The 18,864-nt window shown below is 47.1% G+C and overlaps 1 protein-coding gene across 4 annotated transcripts in view; it reads right to left on the reverse strand.

Annotated features, from left to right (window-relative positions):
* Positions 1–6,545: 6,545 nt before the first annotated feature.
* DHX9 (DExH-box helicase 9) overlaps positions 6,546–18,864 on the reverse strand; it is a 226,517-nt gene continuing 214,198 nt past the window's right edge. For 2 of the 4 annotated variants that reach the window (XM_069232051.1, XM_069232053.1), the window contains one exon: positions 6,762–7,224. In XM_069232051.1, coding sequence (XP_069088152.1) covers positions 6,906–7,224 — 319 coding nt within the window. In that variant the 3' untranslated portion in view covers positions 6,762–6,905. Of the gene's footprint in view, positions 7,225–18,864 lie in introns of all 4 variants that reach the window. The other 2 variants (XM_069232052.1, XM_069232050.1) reach the window with 2 other exon arrangements.

An 18,864-nucleotide genomic window follows, 5' to 3' on the forward strand; every position in this document is an offset into this window, starting at 1 on the left:
ATACGCTGTAATTGCAGACAAATGAACCTTAATAGAAGATACCTGCAGACCAGACTTCGCCAGATGAAGCAAATAGGACAGAATGACGTCCTCCTGAGCTCGTATGGGATTTATACCTTGTTGAGAGCACCAGATGTAAAATCTCTTCCACTTAAAAGCGTAAGAACACCGCGTGGAAGGTCGTTTCGACTCTTTCAAGATGTTCATGCACTCCTGTGAGAGCCCTAGGTGCCCATACTGTAGGAATTCAGGAGCCATGCTGTCAAGCTCAGAGAGGGAAGGTTGGGATGTAGGATTCTGCCTTCCATTCTGCTCAGGAGATCCGGTCTGCACGGCAACCTCCTGTGAGGTTTTTCCGATAAGTTGAGTAGGTCCGTGTACCAGAATTGGCGGGGCCATTGTGGCGCTATCAGAATCATTCTGGTTCTGGAGTTGTAAAATTTGTTGATTACTGCCGGTATGAGGGGAATCGGTGGAAAGGAGTAGAGAAATGTCCCTGACCAGTCGATCAACAGGGCATTCCCTTGAGATCCCGGACGGCAGAACCTGGATGCGAAGTCTGGGCATTTCTTGTTTGTTTCGTCTGCAAAAAGATCCAACTGGGGTCGACCCCATTGACCGAAGATGTCCTCGACGACTTCGTCGTGTAGGACCCAGTCGTGCGCGTCTTCTAGATGTCTTCTCAGGAAATCTGCCTCTACGTTTTGCTGACCTGGCAGGTGTACCGCTGTGATAGACATTCCCCTGGCCAGGAGCCAATGCCATATCGTTTGGGATTCTCGAGACAGAGGTAGTGATCTTGTTCCCCCCTGTTTGTTCAGATAATACATTGTGGTTGTATTGTCTGTCTGAATTAGGAGAGATTTCCCCTGAACCAATGGAGAGAAAGATTTGAGAGCCAGATGGACTGCTCTGAGCTCCAGTAGATTTATGTGATAGTTCTTTTCCTTGTCGGACCACAAACCCTGAGCTTGGAAGGAACCCAGATGAGCACCCCAACCCTGAAGAGACGCATCCGTTACCAGAGTGTCGGCTGGAATTGTCTGGTGAAACGGAGAACCTATCGACAGGTGAGGTCTGTGCATCCACCATTGTAGTGATTGAAAAGCCACTGCTGGTAGTCGAACTCTGTCCTCCCAGTGACCAGTCTTTTGGCTCCAATTGTTCTCTAATGCCTCCTGAAGGGGCCTCATGCGTAGCCTGGCATTCGGGACAATGAAGATGCATGAAGCCATGGAGCCCAGAAGAGATGTCACCTGACGAGCAGTAGGTGCATCGGCTGTTAATAGTTGTTGACACTTCCTGTGGATTGATAAAAGTCGTTCCTCCGAAGGATACACTCTTTGGAGCTCTGTGTTTAGTACCGCTCCCAGGTAGTGGAGGTTTTGTGTTGGAATCAAGGTTGACTTGTTGTGGTTGATTTGAAGACCTAGAGACTCGAAAGTTCTTAGTACGATGTCTCGATGTTTTCTCGCCTGATCCGGAGAGGAGGCCTTCACTAGCCAGTCGTCCAGGTAGGGGTAGACGAATATTTTTTGTCTTCGAAGATGTGCCGCTACCACTGCTACACATTTTGAAAAGACTCGGGGTGCAGACTTCAGGCCGAATGGAAGGACTCTGAATTGGTAGTGCTGTGACGCTATCTGGAAACGTAAAAATTTCCGATGTTTGGATGCTATTGGGATGTGAAAATATGCATCCTGTAGGTCGATGGAGCACATCCAGTCTCCCTGATGCAGTTGCGGGACAATCTGGTGAAGGGCTAGCATCCTGAACTTCTGTTTTCTTATGTATTTGTTCAGGAGCCGTAAGTCCAGAATTGGCCTGAAGAGGCCCTGTTGACCTTTTTTCGCCACCAGAAAGTAACGGGAGTACACCCCTTTTCCTTTTTGTGCCGGAGGAACCTTTTCTACAGCTTTCTTTTGTAGGAGTGCGAGAACTTCCTTGCGTAGCAGGCTGAGATGAGAAGGAAAACCTCTTGCTGGCGGCAAGTGTGGAGGAGGTTTTTTGAAAAGGAGAGAATAGCCATGTTCGACAATATTGAGCACCCATTTGTCTTTTGTGATGGAGTGCCACTCGTGAAGATGATGCGTAACACTTCCCCCCACCGGAGTGGTGCACAGTGTTGAGGGAAGCAATGCCTCATTGCTTTGTTGGTGTCTTTGCTGTAGACTGTTGAGGTCTACTTGACCCTCGGTCTCTTGTGGGTCTACGTGCCTGAAACAGGGGACGTCCCTGTCGTTGTTGTGGCCTTTGAGACCAGTGAGGGGTTTGAACCCTCTGCTGGAATGGTTGTCTGTCGTACGGCCTGTACCTCCGCCTGAAGTCTTTCTTACGTTCCAGGCCCACTGCCCTCATCGTGTCCACTTCCGTTTTCATTCGGGCCATCTCTTCATCCGCGTGGGTACCGAACAACGAATTGCCGCTGAATGGGAGGTTTAAAATGCGTTGCTGTGCTTCCTGTTTCAGACCCGTGAGCCGTAGCCAGGAAGACCTCCTAGCGCAGATTCCGTGCGCATACCCATGCGCAGCCAAATCCGCCCCGTCCGCCGCCGCGCTGATGACCTGGTTAGATACTAGGCCCCCTTCCTGCAAGATTTCCTGGAAGTCCTGTCTATCTTCCCTGGGCAACTTTTCTGTAAATCTGTGGAGTGAGTCCCACAGAGAGCGGTCATATCTGCCCAGAAGTGCTGAGGCGCTGGAGACCTTCATAGCAGATGCCGCCGTACCGCACATCTTTCTCCCCAGGGAGTCTAGGTGTCTGCTCTCCTTATCCGGGGGGACTGTGGAAGATGATGCCACAGAGTGTTTTTCTGGCTGCGGCTAAGATCAGAGTCCGGTGGCGGATCCTTCCGCAGGAATAAAGGATCTTGCTCCGGAGCTTTGTATTTCTTTTGAATCCTAGCCGGGGCAGACTTGAGAGTGGCTGGAGACAGAAAAGTGTCCATAGTAGGTTGCAGCAAACCCGGTACTAGTGGCAGCAGTTTTCTCGAGACTGATCTGTGTTGTAGGGTCTCAAAGATAACTGAGGATGAGGTGGCCGGTTCCGGTACCTCAATATTTAGCTTCTGCGCTCCCCTTAGAAGAACCTCATTAAAAGTGGTGATATCATCCACCGGGGAAATCCTAGCAGGTGGAGAATCTGTCAGTGTGGGGGAGTAGCGCCCAACAGACGATCCTGAAGAAGACCAAGAAGGTGATCTTCTGCGTGGTGTTCGCGACCTGGTTCTCCTTCGGGAACGGGACCTGCTCCGAGAGGCTGTAGCAGAGTGTGCAGGTCTTGTGGTCGGCTGACGAGAAGCAGAACGAGCCCGTCCTGCTCTAGCTGTAGGCGATGGCGTTCTCGGTAATGAGGCAGTAGGAGAATACATCCTAGAGTATTGGGAATCCGGGGATGCTGCCGGTCTATTCAGGCTCTCTAACCATCTGGGTGATAGAGTGATGGGAGAAACATGCCCCGATGAGCCCGCTCTGGAATGGGATGATGCACTCCTTATAGAGACCACCGGTGAGGGAGCTTTGTCCGCTGGCTCTACTGCCTGTGACACAGCTGAAGGTTGTGTCGACGTCGATTGTATCCTCGACGTCGAAGGTTGCGCTGGCTGGTATGTTCTCGACGTCGAAGGTCTTGACGTCGAAGGCCTTGACGTTGAATGCCTTGACGCCGATCGCGGGACCTGGACCTACTCGCCGTCGTGTGTCTCGACGTTGAGTGGCGAGTGGTCGACGGCGGATGTTCATGCCGTCGTGGTGTTTTTGGTGTCGTGTCCTTCGACGCCAAGGGGTGAGACGTTCGACAGCGAACGAGAGCGCCGGAGATGACTCGACGCCGAACGGCGGCCTGCCGCCGACGGAGATGTACCCCTGTGTCCATGCTTCGACGCTTTGTCCTTCGACGTCGGTCTGGTCACCGTCGACGGCGATCTATGCCGGTGAGACGGTGGTGCCGATGACGTCGATGGAGAACAAACAGGCACAATCCTACCTGTCGACGTCGATCGGGCCATTCCTTCTGTTGTAGGTCTGGGAAGTGAAGAGGATGTTGACTTTTTCCTCTCCTGAAGCCCATGTAGCCTGATCTTCTCTCTGTCTTTGAGAGTCCTCCTTGACATGTTCTTACAATACTTGCAGGTGTCAGGACAGTGACTCTGTGGCAGGCAGACAATACACAGAGAGTGTGGGTCTGACTGGGCTTTCTTCTTCCCACAAGAAGGACATTTTACAAAAAGAGATGGCATTTTCTGTCAAAAAGACTTCCAAACTCAGACAAAAGATGTTATCTGTCGAGTAAACAGGAAAAACACTATTTTTAAAGGATTTTTCTGAAGAAAAACTCAGAAAAAATGAGAGCACAATGCTCCAGGATCCTCTCAGAAGAAGCCGGAAAAAAGAACTAACCTAACTGTGAACCAACTGTCACCTTCCCTTCACCCCTGAGGCATGGTGGGATACTGGAGGTGCTCAGGGTCTTAAAGGCACGGTGCCAAAGTTTTTATGGTTCTCCTGTGTTAACCTGCATGCAGCCTATTGGCTAAGAATGCTTCATTGTTTTTCAATGTAGTTTTTTCTATTTTTCTCTGATATTTACTGCTGTTTACTTCCCTAAGTCCAGTTTTTGGGGCTTAGGTAGATATTTATGATCTATTGTGATTTTATAATATAAAAAAAAAAAAAAAAAAAAACTTGCATAGAAATAAAGCATTTTAGCCTATTTATGATTATAGCCTGCATTGCTGTTTTACACATGATAATATGTATGTATTTTATATATATATGCTCCGGGGTCCCCGCACGGGGGCGGGAATATTCAATGTTTATGACTATTGATGAGGATCCCCTGGAAGAGAACTTCCTGTCACCGAATTGACAGGAGAACGTTTTTTTGAAACCAAATTTTGAGGTTTGCACCGAATTCTGCGTAACAGAACCTGATGAGAGCCCCCACAAGTCACCCCATCTTGGATTCCCCCAGGAAGGAAATTTGTGGCTCCTCTCAGATTCCAGAACTTTGCCACCAAAATGTGAGGAAAAGGTGTTTTTTTTTTGCCAACTTTTGAGGTTTGTAAAGGATTCTGGGTAACAGAACCTGGTGAGAGCCCCACAAGTCACCCCATCCTAGATTCCCCTAGGTGCCTAGTTTAAAAAATGCACAGGTTTGGTAGGTTTCCCTAGGTAATGGCTGAGCTAGAGGCCAAAATCTACAGCTAGGGACGTTGCAAAAAACACATCAGATTTCAATGTAAAAACGTGATGTGCCCATGTTGAGTTTCCTGCCGCAAGCATTAGGCCTACCCACGCAAGGGAGGTACCATTTTTTTTTTTTTTTTTTATCAGGAGACTTGGGGGGAACACAGAATAGCAAAACTAGTGTTATTGCCCCTTGTCTTTCTCTACATTTTTCCATTCCAAACGTAAGACAATGAGTTTAAGACGTCTATTTGAGAAATGCCCTGTAATTCACATGCTAGTATGGGCACCCCGGAATTTACAGATGTGCAAATACCCACTGCTTCTCAACACCGTATCTTGTGGCCATTTTGGAGATACACACTTTTTCTTGATACCCATTTTTCACTCTTTATATTTCAGCAAATGAATGGCTGTATACCCGGTACAGAATGAAAACCCATTGCAAGGTGCAGCTCATTTATTGGCTCTGGGTACGTAGGGTTCTCGATGAACCTACAAGCCCTATATATCCCCGCAACCAGAAAAATCCAGCAGACGTAACGGTATACTGCTTTAAAAAAATCTGACATCGCAGGAAAAACTTAGAGCAAAACGTGTAGAAAAATGGCTTTTACCTCAATTTCAATATTTATTTCAGCTGTTATTTTCTGTAGGAAAACCTTGTAGGATCTACACAAATTACCCCTTGCTGAATTCAGAATTTTGTCTACTTTTCAAAAATGTTTAGCTTTCTGGGATCCAGCATTGGTTTCACACCAATTTCTGTCACTAGCTAGGAGGCTGAAAGCAAAAAAATTAATATATAATAATAATAATACATTTGTAAAAATGGGGTATGTCCCAGTAAAATGCCAAAATTGTTTTGAAAAATGGGGTTTTCTGATTCAAGTCTGCCTATTCCTGAAAACTGGGAAGCTGGTGATTTTAGCACCGCAAACCCTTTGATAATGCCATTTTCAGGAAAAAAAAAAAAAAAAAAACGCAAGCCGCCTTATGTAGCCCTTTATTCCTATTTTTAAGAGGGGGGGGGGGGAAAAAAAAACTTTCCTTCAGGGGAACCCAATAACTCTGGGTACCTCTAGAATACCCAGTCTGTTGGAAAAAAGGACACAAATTTGCATGGGTAGCTTATGTGGATAAAACGTTGAGGGCCTACGCGCAAACTGACCCAAATAGCCCAAAAAAAGGCTTGGCGCCTGACAGGGAAAAGGCCTGGCAGCGAAGGGGTTACACAATCTTAAGTTTCCTCGGTGCAGGCAGTTCCCAACCAGTTGGGAAGTGGGTGAGCAGCTCACAGTACATAGGCTGAAATGTATGGTGCTTAACATATTAAGAAAACATGCAAAATCAAATAATTAAAAAAAAAAAAACACTTTTATTCTGATGTCAACAGTTGTCAAGTTTTCTACATGCTGTGTGCGCACATTAAGGAACAAGTAAAACAGCTTCAAGTAAAAAAAAAAAAAAAAAAAAAAAAAAATACCGGTCAGCGACAGAAACTGCTTATTTGAAAGGGACTCAGTATTCTATATAATACACAGACTGTAGCACCTACACAGTATTTTTGCTTATCCATGTGATTCACAAAGTTGAAATGGCAGAAGAGCTTTAACGTTTCTGTGCTAGGAAAGTCATTTTGAGACATGTCCAAAACACACTAATTCCCGCAACTCTGGCTGAAAATATGCAGATTTGTGCAAAAGCAACAGGAGTCCTCAAAATCCACCTCTTCCTTGGCCCCGGAATCCTCCGCCAAAGCCGCGATTTCCTCTGCTTTGATAACCCCCACCAAAGCCTCCTCTACCTCCACCAAAGCCTCCACTACCACCACTCTGGTAACCACCTCGATATCCTCCACGGCTTCCACCAGCTCCAAATCCTCGACCGCCTCCTCTATAGGATCCTGAACCTCCCAATGCATCTCCAGAGTTAAATCCTCCACTATAATTTCCTCCTCTGCCTCGGAATCCACCTCCTCTACTGTCTCCGTTATCTAATCGGGCCATTTTTGGAGGACGGGGACCATCTCCAAACCTGTAAAACAAAATCCTCATATTAACTTTTAATCTCTTGGTACAGTTAGCCATTTGTAGATGGTCAACAATAGCAGCAGGGTGAAAGTCTGGTGAGCAAGAATGTAATTACTCGAAGAAATATTATGAATAAAGCTTTATTTTGCCAGAGGCAAACATATGAAATGTCCCACTCATCCACACTATCTCCAAATGTGACAATAATAAAGTAAATTCTTCTCCACTCCACCCATGACCCACAAATATCCAGTGATACTTCCAATGCACAGCAATTCATAATGTGGGGGTCGCCAAACATTGGCCAAAAGAAATATTATACAGATAACATGCCTTTGTATTAAGCAGAAGCATGTTATTGCAGTTTTAAAAAGGTAACAGTACTTAACTGCAATGTTTAAATAGGTTTACACCTATTTAAAAATTGCCTTCTTTATAAAATAACTGTGAAAAAATTCTGAAGGGGGGGCCCAATGATTTTTATTTTTCACTGTGGGGGGGGGGGGGGGGGGGGGGGGGGGGGGAGAAGGGGGCGCGGCAATAAAAAGTTTGAAGACCACTGGTCTACATTCAGTTGAATTAATGCTTCACAGGCATTTCTTTACATTAAAATGTTTACTTATTTTTATTGTAAAGAGCCACAATGTGGAATATCAATGTAGCACCAGATCTGGTAAGCAGTAAGGGCCTATTTAGAGAATAAAAGGCAATTAGGGATTTGCTGGCCATTTCTATGCTTCAAATACAATGGTTACATACAACTTTAAATAAGGGACCGAGTGACTCCTCCCTTCGGCTCCATTGCGCATGGGCATCGACTCCATCTTAGATTGTTTTCCCGCATAGGGTGAGGTAGGAGTGTTAGAATGAGAATAGTAAAGATGTCCATGCAATGGAATAGATATGTATGTACATAGTTTAGTCTAAAGGAATGTTTATTTACATATATACAGTTTTCTAATTGCAACTTAAACTGCTACAGGCCCCAGGGAGGTAGGAGGGCGCATGTGAATCTGCAGTGGAACATACTACAAACCGATGTACACTGGGTAAGTGACATTTTCCGTTCGATGGCATGTGTAGTTGCAGATACACATGCTGTGCATAGACTACAAAGCAGTAATCCTCCCAAAAGCGGTGGTCAGCCTATAGGAGTTGAAGTTGTTTGAAATAATGTTCTTAGTACAGCCTGTCCTACTAAGGCTTGTTGTGTTGCAAACACATCTACACAGTAATGTTTGGTAACTGTATGAGGTGTGGACCAAGTGGCTGCCTTACAAATCTGTCATTGGTATGTTACCTAGAAAGGCCATTGTTGCCCCTTTCTTCCTAGTGGAGTGTGCCTTCGGTGTAATGAGTAGTTCTCTTTTAGGTTTTAGGTAACAAGTCTGTATGCATGTAACTATCTGGCTATACCTTGTTTGGATATAGGGTTACCAGCATGGGTTTTTGGAATGCGACGCACAATTGTTTAGTTTTCCAAAATGGTCTTGTTCTGTCTATATAGTACAGTAGAGCTCTTTTTGTGTCTAATGTATGCAGTGCTCTTTCTGCTACCGAGTCTGGCTTGGGGAAGAAGACTGGAAGTTCCACTGTTTGGTTTAAATGAAACAGTGAAATGACCTTTAGTAGAAGTTTTGGATTTGTGCGGAGAACCACTTTGTGTACTTGTATAAAGGGTTCCTCAATAGTGAAAGCCTGTATTTTGCTCACTCTTCATAGTGAGGTGATAGCCACTAGAAATGCTGCTTTCCAAGTTAAGAATGACAAGAATGCATGGTTCAAAGGGTGGGCCCATGAGTCGTGTAAGTACAATATTAAGATTCCACGACGGTACCGGTGGTGTTCTTGGTGGTATGATCCGCTTTAGTCCTTCCATGAAGGCTTTAATAACTGGTATTCTAAATAGTGATTTTGTGTGTTTAATCTGCAAGTAAGCAGAGATTGCAGTGAGATGAATTTTGATGGAAGAAAAAGCGAGATTTGCTTTTTGTAGGTGTAGTAAATAACCCACAATGTCTTGTATGGAGGCATCTAACAGTGTGATTTCGTTTGCTTGGCAGTAGAAAACAAACCTTTTCCATTTATTAGCATAGCAATGCCTTGTGGTAGTTTTTTTTGCCTTTTTAATGACTTCCATATATACTCATTTGGAAGATTTAGATAGCCAAACTCTAAGACTTCAGGACCCAGATTGCTAGGTTGAGCGTTGCTGGATTGGGGTGTCTGATCGGTTTGTGTTGTGTTAACAGATCTGGTCTGTTTGGGAGTTTGATGTGAGGTACTACCGAGAGGTCCAACAGTGTCGTGTACCACGGTTGGTGTGCCCACGTTGGTGCTATGAGTATTAGTTTGAGTTTGTTTTGACTCAGTTTGTTGACTAGGAAAGGAATGTGTGGGAGAGGGGGAAAAAGCATAAGCAAATATCCCTGACCAATTGATCCATAGAGCATTGCCCTTGGACTGAGGGTGTGGGTACCTGGACGCTAAATTTTGGCATTTTGTGTTTTGTTGCAAACAGATCTATGTCTGGTGTCCCCCACTGGTGAAAGTATTCTTGTATTATCTGGGGATGTATTTCCCACTCTTGAGTTTGCTGGTGATCTCGACTGAGATTGTCCGCTAATTGATTGTGAATGCCGGGAATATGTTGCGCTATTAGGCAAATTTTGTTGTGAATTGACCAATGCCAAATCTTTTGTGCTAGGAGGCATAGTTGTGATGAGTGTGTTCCCCCATGTTTGTTTAGGTAGTACATTGCTGTCATTGTCTGTTTTGACAAGAATGTGTTTGTGAACTAGAAGAGGTTGAAATGCTTTTGGTGCTTGGAAGACCGCTAGCAGTTCTAAGTGATTTATGTGTAGTTGTCTTTGTTGACTGTCCTATTGCCCATTTATATTGCGATTGTTGAGGTGTGCTCCCCACCCAATCATTGATTCATCGGTTGTGAGAATGGCGTGAGGCACAGGGCCGTGAAAAGGCCACTGTAGGAAGTTGGCTCTGTATGTGCTATTTCAAAGTAAGGAATAGCATGCACAGAGTCCAAGGGTTCCCCTTAGAGGTAAGATAGTGGCAAAAAGAGATAATACTAATGCTCTATTTTGTGGTAGTGTGGTCGAGCAGTAGGCTTATCAAAGGAGTAGTGTTAAGCATTTGTTGTACATACACAGGCAATAAATGAGGAACACACACTCCGGGACAAATCCAGCCAATAGGTTTTGTTATAGAAAAATATCTTTTCTTAGTTTATTTTAAGAACCACAGGTTCAAATTCTACATGTAATATCTCATTTGAAAGGTATTGCAGGTAAGTACTTTAGGAACTTTGAATCTTTACATTAGCATGTATACTTTTCACATAAAACACAATAAGCGGTTTTAAAAGTGGACACAGTGCAATTTTCACAGTTCCTGGGGGAGGTAAGTTTTGTTAGTTTTGTCAGGTAAGTAAATCACTTACAAGTCTCAGGTTTGGGTCCAAGGTAGCCCACCGTTGGGGGTTCAGAGCAACCCCAAAGTTACCACACCAGCAGCTCAGGGCCGGTGAGGTAGAGGTCAAAAAGGTGCCCAAAACGCATAGGCTTCAATGGAGAGAAGGGGGTGCCACGGTTCCGGTCTGCCAGCAGGTAAGTACCCGCGTCGTCGGAGGGCAGACCAGGGGGGTTTTGTAGGGCACCGGGGGGGACACAAGTCCACACAGAAAGTACACCCTCAGCAGCGCGGGGGCGGCCGGGTGCAGTGTGCAAACAAGCGTCTGGTTTCCTTTAGTTTTCAATGGGAGACCAAGGGGTCTCTTCAGCGATGCAGGCAGGCAAGGGGGGGGGGGGGGCTCCTCGGGGTAGCCACCACCTGGGCAAGGGAGCGGGAGAGGGCCTCCTGGGGGTCACTCCTGCACAGAAGTTCCGTTTCTTTAGGGGCTGGGGGCTGCGGGTGCAGGGTCTTTTCCAGCCGTCGGGAAATGGAGTTCAGACAGTCGCGGTCAGGGGGAGCCTGGGGATTCCCTCTGCAGGCGTCGCTGTGGGGGCTCAGGGGGGACAACTTTGGTTACTCACAGTCGTAGAGTCGCCAGAGGGTCCTCCCTGAGTTGGTTGTTCTCCACCAGTCGAGTCGGGGTCGCCGGGTGCAGTGTTGCAAGTCTCACGCTTCTTGCGGGGAGTTGCAGGGGTCTTTAAATCTGCTCCTTGTAACAAAGTTGCAGTTCTTTTGGAGCAGTGCCGCTGTCCTCGGGAGTTTCTAGACTTTCTTGAAGCTGGGCAGTCCTCAGAGGATTCAGAGGTCGCTGGTCCCTTGGAAAGCGTCGCTGGAGCAGGTTTCTTTGGAAGGCAGGAGACAGGCCGGTAAGTCTGGAGCCAAAGCAGTTGGTGTCTTCTGTTCTTCCTCTGCAGGGGTTTTTCAGCTCAGCAGTCCTTCTTCAGGTAAGTTGCAGGACTCTAAATTCTTAGGTTCAGGGAAGCCCTTAAATACTAAATTTAAGGGCGTGTTTAGGTCTGGGGGGTTAGTAGCCAATGGCTACTAGCCCTGAGGGTGAGTACACCCTCTTTGTGCCTCCTCCCAAGGGGAGGGGGTCACATCCCTAATCCTATTGGGGGAATCCTCCATCTGCAAGATGGAGGATTTCTAAAAGTTAGAGTCACCTCAGCTCAGGACACCTTAGGGGCTGTCCTGACTGGCCAGTGACTCCTCCTTGTTGTTTTCTTTGTTTCCTCCAGCCTTGCCGCCAAAGGTGGGGGCCGTGGCCGGAGGGGGCGGGCAACTCCACTAAGCTGGAGTGTCCTGCGGTGCTGTGACAAAGGGGTGAGCCTTTGAGGCTCACCGCCAGGTGTTACAGCTCCTGCCTGGGGGAGGTGTTAGCATCTCCACCCAGTGCAGGCTTTGTTACTGGCCTCAGAGTGACAAAGGCACTCTCCCCATGGGGCCAGCAACATGTCTCTAGTGTGGCAGGCTGCTGGAACCAGTCAGCCTACACAGATAGTCGGTTAAGGTTTCAGGGGGCACCTCTAAGGTGCCCTCTGGGGTGTAGTTTACAATAAAATGTACACTGGCATCAGTGTGCATTTATTGTGCTCAGAAGTTTGATACCAAACTTCCCAGTTTTCAGTGTAGCCATTATGGTGCTGTGGAGTTCGTGTAAAACAGACTCCCAGACCATATACTCTTATGGCTACCCTGCACTTACAATGTCTAAGGTATTGCTTAGACACTGTAGGGGCACAGTGCTCATGCACTGGTGCCCTCACCTATGGTATAGTGCACCCTGCCTTAGGGCTGTAAGGCCTACTAGAGGGGTGACTTATCTATACCTGCATAGGCAGTGAGAGGCTGGCATGGCACCCTGAGGGGAGTGCCATGTCGACTTACTCGTTTTGTTCTCACCAGCACACACAAGCTGGCAAGCAGTGTGTCTGTGCTGAGTGAGGGGTCTCCAGGGTGGCATAAGACATGCTGCAGCCCTTAGAGACCTTCCTTGGCATCAGGGCCCTTGGTACCACTTACAAAGGACTTATCTGGATGCCAGGGTGTGCCAATTGTGGAATCAAAAGTACAGGTTAGGGAAAGAACACTGGTGCTGGGGCCTGGTTAGCAGGCCTCAGCACACTTTCAATTCAAAACATAGCATCAGCAAAGGCAAAAAGTCAGGGGGTAACCATGCCAAGGAGGCATTTCCTTACAGCCACCCTTTGTTTAAATTTACTGGGTTCCACCATTGAAGCGAATAGTGTGTTTGGCAGTCTATAAACACTAGATCTTGGAGTTGACCCTGTGCCTGCATCCATTGTTTTGCAAGGCACTGCTTTAAGGGCCGCATGTGTAGACGCGTGTTTGGGACACTTGCGATGCATGATGCCATCATGCCTTGGAGTTTCATGACAAATCTGACTGTGTAGTGCCGATTTGGTTGTACGTTTGATAACATGGTTTGGAATGATTGTACTCTTTGTGGGCTTGGAGTGGCAATCGCTCTTTGAGTGTTGCTCCCAAGTATTGTTGTAGTTTGGATGGTTTTAATTGAGATTTTTGGTAATTTATAGAGAACCCTAGTCTGTGTAGGGTATCTATTACATATTGTGTGTGGTTTTGACACCGTTGTGGAGTGTTGGCTTTTATTAGCCAATCATCGAGATATGGGAATACGTGCATGTGATGTCTCCTTTCTCCTTATATGGGCTGCTACTACAGCAAGGCATTTTGTAAATACTCTGGGTGCTGTTAACCCGAAGGGCAATACTTTGAATTGGTAATGTTTGCCCTGTATGACAAACCTGAGGTATTTTCTGTGAGATGGATGGATGGGTATATGGAAATACGCATCTTTTAGATCCAGTGTTGACATTTATTCTCCCTGTTTTAGTAAGGGGACTACATCTTGTAGTGTGACCATGTGGAAGTGTTCTGATTTGATTATTAGGTTTAGAGTCCTGAGATCTAAAATTGGTCGTAGTGTTTTGTCCTTTTTGGGAATAAGGAAATATAGGGAATAAACCCTCTGTTCCCTTTTGTTGGTGAGGTACTAGTTCTATGGCTTGTTTTGTTAATAGTGCTTGTACCTCTATTTGTAGCAGGTCCAGATGTTGTGCCGGCAGTTTGTGCGTTCTTGGGGGAACATCTGGAGGGAAATGTGTGAACTCTATGCAGTAACCATGTTGGATAATTGATAGAACCCATGTGTCCGTGGTTATGTCTGACCAATGTTTGTGGTATTTTGTTAATCTTCCCCTTACCAGTGATGTGTCCCCTATACTGGGAAGAGTAGATCGCGCCCATGGCTTTGGCCGTGTCTGTCTTCATTTTTTCAATGGCGGTGTCCACCTCCGGCCCAAATAGTTGCTGCTGGTTAAACGGCATGTTTAACACTGCCTGCTGTATTTCAGGTTTGAAACCTGAACTTCGTAGCCAGGCATGCCTCCTGATGGTGACTGCTGGGTTTACAGTTCTTGCTGCGGTATCGGCAGAGTCCAGTGCCGAACGGATCTGGTTGTTGGAGATGGCTTGTCCTTCCTCAACCACCTGTTGAGCCCGTTTCTGCTATTCTTTCGGTAGATGCTGAATGATATTCATTTCATCCCAATGGGCTCGGTCGTAACATGCGAGGAGGGCTTGCGAATTGGCGATACGCCATTGGTTGGCAGCTTGCAACGTCACTCTTTCCCGCTGCATCGAATTTGCGGCTTTCTTTATCAGGAGGTGGTGCATCTCCTGATTGCGAGTTTGACCGCTTTCTTGCGGCTCCCACTACTACAGAGTCCGGACGGAGCTGCTGTGTAATGAACACAGGGTCCGACGGAGTGGTTTATATTTTTTTCTCCACCCACGGTGTAAGGAAATGCCTCCTTGGCATGGTTGCCCCCTGACTTTTTGCCTTTGCTGATGCTATGTTTGCAATTGAAAGTGTGCTGAGGCCTGCTAACCAGGCCCCAGCACCAGTGTTCTTTCCCTAACCTGTACTTTTGTATCCACAATTGGCAGACCCTGGCATCCAGATAAGTCCCTTGTAACTGGTACTTCTAGTACCAAGGGCCCTGATGCCAAGGAAGGTCTCTAAGGGCTGCAGCATGTCTTATGCCACCCTGGAGACCTCTCACTCAGCACAGACACACTGCTTGCCAGCTTGTGTATGCTAGTGAGGACAAAACGAGTAAGTCGACATGGCACTCCCCTCAGGGTGCCATGCCAGCCTCTCACTGCCTATGCAGTATAGGTAAGACACCCCTCTAGCAGGCCTTACAGCCCTAAGGCAGGGTGCACTATACCATAGGTGAGGGTACCAGTGCATGAGCATGGTACCCCTACAGTGTCTAAACAAAACCTTAGACATTGTAAGTGCAGGGTAGCCATAAGAGTATATGGTCTGGGAGTCTGTCAAACACGAACTCCACAGCACCATAATGGCTACACTGAAAACTGGGAAGTTTGGTATCAAACTTCTCAGCACAATAAATGCACACTGATGCCAGTGTACATTTTATTGTAAAATACACCACAGAGGGCACCTTAGAGGTGCCCCCTGAAACTTAACCAACTATCTGTGTAGGCTGACTGGTTCCAGCAGCCTGCCACACTAGAGACATGTTGCTGGCCCCATGGGGAGAGTGCCTTTGTCACTCTGAGGCCAGTAACAAAGCCTGCACTGGGTGGAGATGCTAACACCTCCCCCAGGCAGGAGCTGTAACACCTGGCGGTGAGCCTCAAAGGCTCACCCCTTTGTCACAGCCCAGCAGGGCACTCCAGCTTAGTGGAGTTGCCCGCCCCCTCCGGCCACGGCCCCCACTTTTGGCGGCAAGGTTGGAGGGAACAAAGAAAGCAACAAGGAGGAGTCACTGGCCAGTCAGGACAGCCCCTAAGGTGTCCTGAGCTGAGGTGACTCTGACTTTTAGAAATCCTCCATCTTGCAGATGGAGGATTCCCCCAATAGGGTTAGGATTGTGACCCCCTCCCCTTGGGAGGAGGCACAAAGAGGGTGTACCCACCCTCAGGGCTAGTAGCCATTGGCTACTAACCCCCCCAGACCTAAAACACGCCCTTAAATTTAGTATTTAAGGGTTATCCTGAACCCTAGAAAATTAGATTCCTGCAACTACAAGAAGAAGGACTGCCCAGCTGAAAACCCCTGCAGCGGAAGACCAGAAGACGACAACTGCCTTGGCTCCAGAAACTCACCGGCCTGTCTCCTGCCTTCCAAAGATCCTGCTCCAGCGACGCCTTCCAAAGGGACCAGCGACCTCGACATCCTCTGAGGACTGCCCCTGCTTCGAAAAGACAAGAAACTCCCGAGGACAGCGGACCTGCTCCAAGAAAAGCTGCAACTTTGTTTCCAGCAGCTTTAAAGAACCCTGCAAGCTCCCCGCAAGAAGCGTGAGACTTGCAACACTGCACCCGGCGACCTCGACTCGGCTGGTGGCGATCCAACACCTCAGGAGGGACCCCAGGACTACTCTAAGACTGTGAGTACAAAAACCTGTCCCCCCTGAGCCCCCACAGCGCCGCCTGCAGAGGGAATCCCGAGGCTTCCCCTGACCGCGACTCTTTGAACCTAAAGTCCCGACACCTGGGAGAGACCCTGCACCCGCAGCCCCCAGGACCTGAAGGACCGGACTTTCACTGGAGGAGTGACCCCCAGGAGTCCCTCTCCCTTGACCAAGTGGAGGTTTCCCCGAGGAACCCCCCCCTTGCCTGCCTGCAGCGCTAAAGAGATCCCTAGATCTCCCATTGACTTCCATTACAAACCCGACGCTTGTTTCTACACTGCACCCGGCCGCCCCCGCGCTGCTGAGGGTGAAATTTCTGTGTGGGCTTGTGTCCCCCCCCGGTGCCCTACAAAACCCCCCTGGTCTGCCCTCCGAAGACGCGGGTACTTACCTGCAAGCAGACCGGAACCGGGGCACCCCCTTCTCTCCATTCTAGCCTATGTGTTTTGGGCACCACTTGGAACTCTGCACCTGACCGGCCCTGAGCTGCTGGTGTGGTGACTTTGGGGTTGCTCTGAACCCCCAACGGTGGGCTACCTTGGACCAAGAACTGAACCCTGTAAGTGTCTTACTTACCTGGTAAAACTAACAAATACTTACCTCCCCTAGGAACTGTGAAAATTGCACTAAGTGTCCACTTTTAAAACAGCTATTTGTGAATAACTTGAAAAGTATACATGCAATTTTTATGATTTAAAGTTCCTAAAGTACTTACCTGCAATACCTTTCAAATGAGCTATTACATGTAGAATTTGAACCTGTGGTTCTTAAAATAAACTAAGAAAAGATATTTTTCTATATAAAAACCTATTGGCTGGATTTGTCTCTGAGTGTGTGTACCTCATTTATTGTCTATGTGTATGTACAACAAATGCTTAACACTACTCCTTGGATAAGCCTACTGCTCGACCACACTACCACAAAATAGAGCATTAGTATTATCTATTTTTACCACTATTTTACCTCTAAGGGGAACCCTTGGACTCTGTGCATGCTATTCCTTACTTTGAAATAGCACATACAGAGCCAACTTCCTACATTGGTGGATCAGCGGTGGGGTACAAGACTTTGCATTTGCTGGACTACTCAGCCAATACCTGATCACACGACAAATTCCAAAATTGTCATTAGAAATTCATTTTTGCAATTTGAAAAGTTTTCTAAATTCTTAAAAGACCTGCTAGGGCCTTGTGTTAGATCCTGTTTAGCATTTCTTTTTAGAGTTTAAAAGTTTGTAAAAGTTTGAATTAGATTCTAGAACCAGTTGTAGATTCTTAAAAAGTATTCCAACTTTTAGAAGCAAAATGTCTAGCACAGATGTGACTGTGGTGGAACTCGACACCACACCTTACCTCCATCTTAAGATGAGGGAGCTAAGGTCACTCTGTAAAATAAAGAAAATAACAATGGGCCCCAAACCTACCAAAATACAGCTCCAGGAGCTTTTGGCAGAGTTTGAAAAGGCCAACCCCTCTGAGGGTGGCAACTCAGAGGAAGAGGATAGTGACTTGGAGGACAATTCCCCCCTACCAGTCCTATCTAGGGAGAACAGGGTCCCTCAAACCCTGACTCCTAAAATAATAGTCAGAGATGCTGGTTCCCTCACAGGAGAGACCAACACCTCTGAAATCACTGAGGATAGCCCCAGTGAAGAGGACATCCAGTTAGCCAGGATGGCCAAAAGATTGGCTTTGGAAAGACAGATCCTAGCCATAGAGAGGGAAAGACAAGAGATGGGCCTAGGACCCATCAATGGTGGCAGCAACATAAATAGGGTCAGAGATTCTCCTGACATGTTGAAAATCCCTAAAGGGATTGTAACTAAATATGAAGATGTGATGACATCACCAAATGGTTCACAGCTTTTGAGAGGGCTTGTGTAACCAGAAAAGTGAACAGATCTCACTGGGGTGCTCTCCTTTGGGAAATGTTCACTGGAAAGTGTAGGGATAGACTCCTCACACTCTCTGGAAAAGATGCAGAATCTTATGACCTCATGAAGGGTACCCTGATTGAGGGCTTTGGATTCTCCACTGAGGAGTACAGGATTAGGTTCAGGGGGGCTCAAAAATCCTCGAGCCAGACCTGGGTTGACTTTGTTGACTACTCAGTGAAAACACTAGATGGTTGGATTCAAGGCAGTGGTGTAAGTAATTATGATGGGCTGTACAATTTATTTGTGAAAGAACACCTGTTAAGTAATTGTTTCAATGATAAACTGCATCAGCATCTGGTAGACCTAGGACCAATTTCTCCCCAAGAATTGGGAAAGAAGGCGGACCATTGGGTCAAGACAAGGGTGTCCAAGACTTCAACAGGGGGTGACCAAAAGAAAGGGGTCACAAAGACTCCCCAGGGGAAGGGTGATGAGACAACCAAAACTAAAAATAGTAAAGAGTCTTCTACAGGCCCCCAAAAACCTGCACAGGAGGGTGGGCCCAGAGCCTCTTCACAAAACAATGGGTACAAGGGTAAAAACTTTGATCCCAAAAAGGCCTGGTGTCATAGCTGTAAACAGCATGGACACCAAACTGGAGACAAGGCCTGTCCCAAGAAAGGTTCCACTCCAAACTCCCATCCAGGTAACACTGGTATGGCTAGTCTCCAAGTGGGATCAACAGTGTGCCCAGAGCAAATCAGGGTCCACACTGAAGCTACTCTAGTTTCTGAGGGTGGGGTGG

This window comes from Pleurodeles waltl, chromosome 4_2 (genome assembly GCF_031143425.1).
Source record: "Pleurodeles waltl isolate 20211129_DDA chromosome 4_2, aPleWal1.hap1.20221129, whole genome shotgun sequence".
NCBI classification, from domain to species: domain Eukaryota; kingdom Metazoa; phylum Chordata; class Amphibia; order Caudata; family Salamandridae; genus Pleurodeles; species Pleurodeles waltl.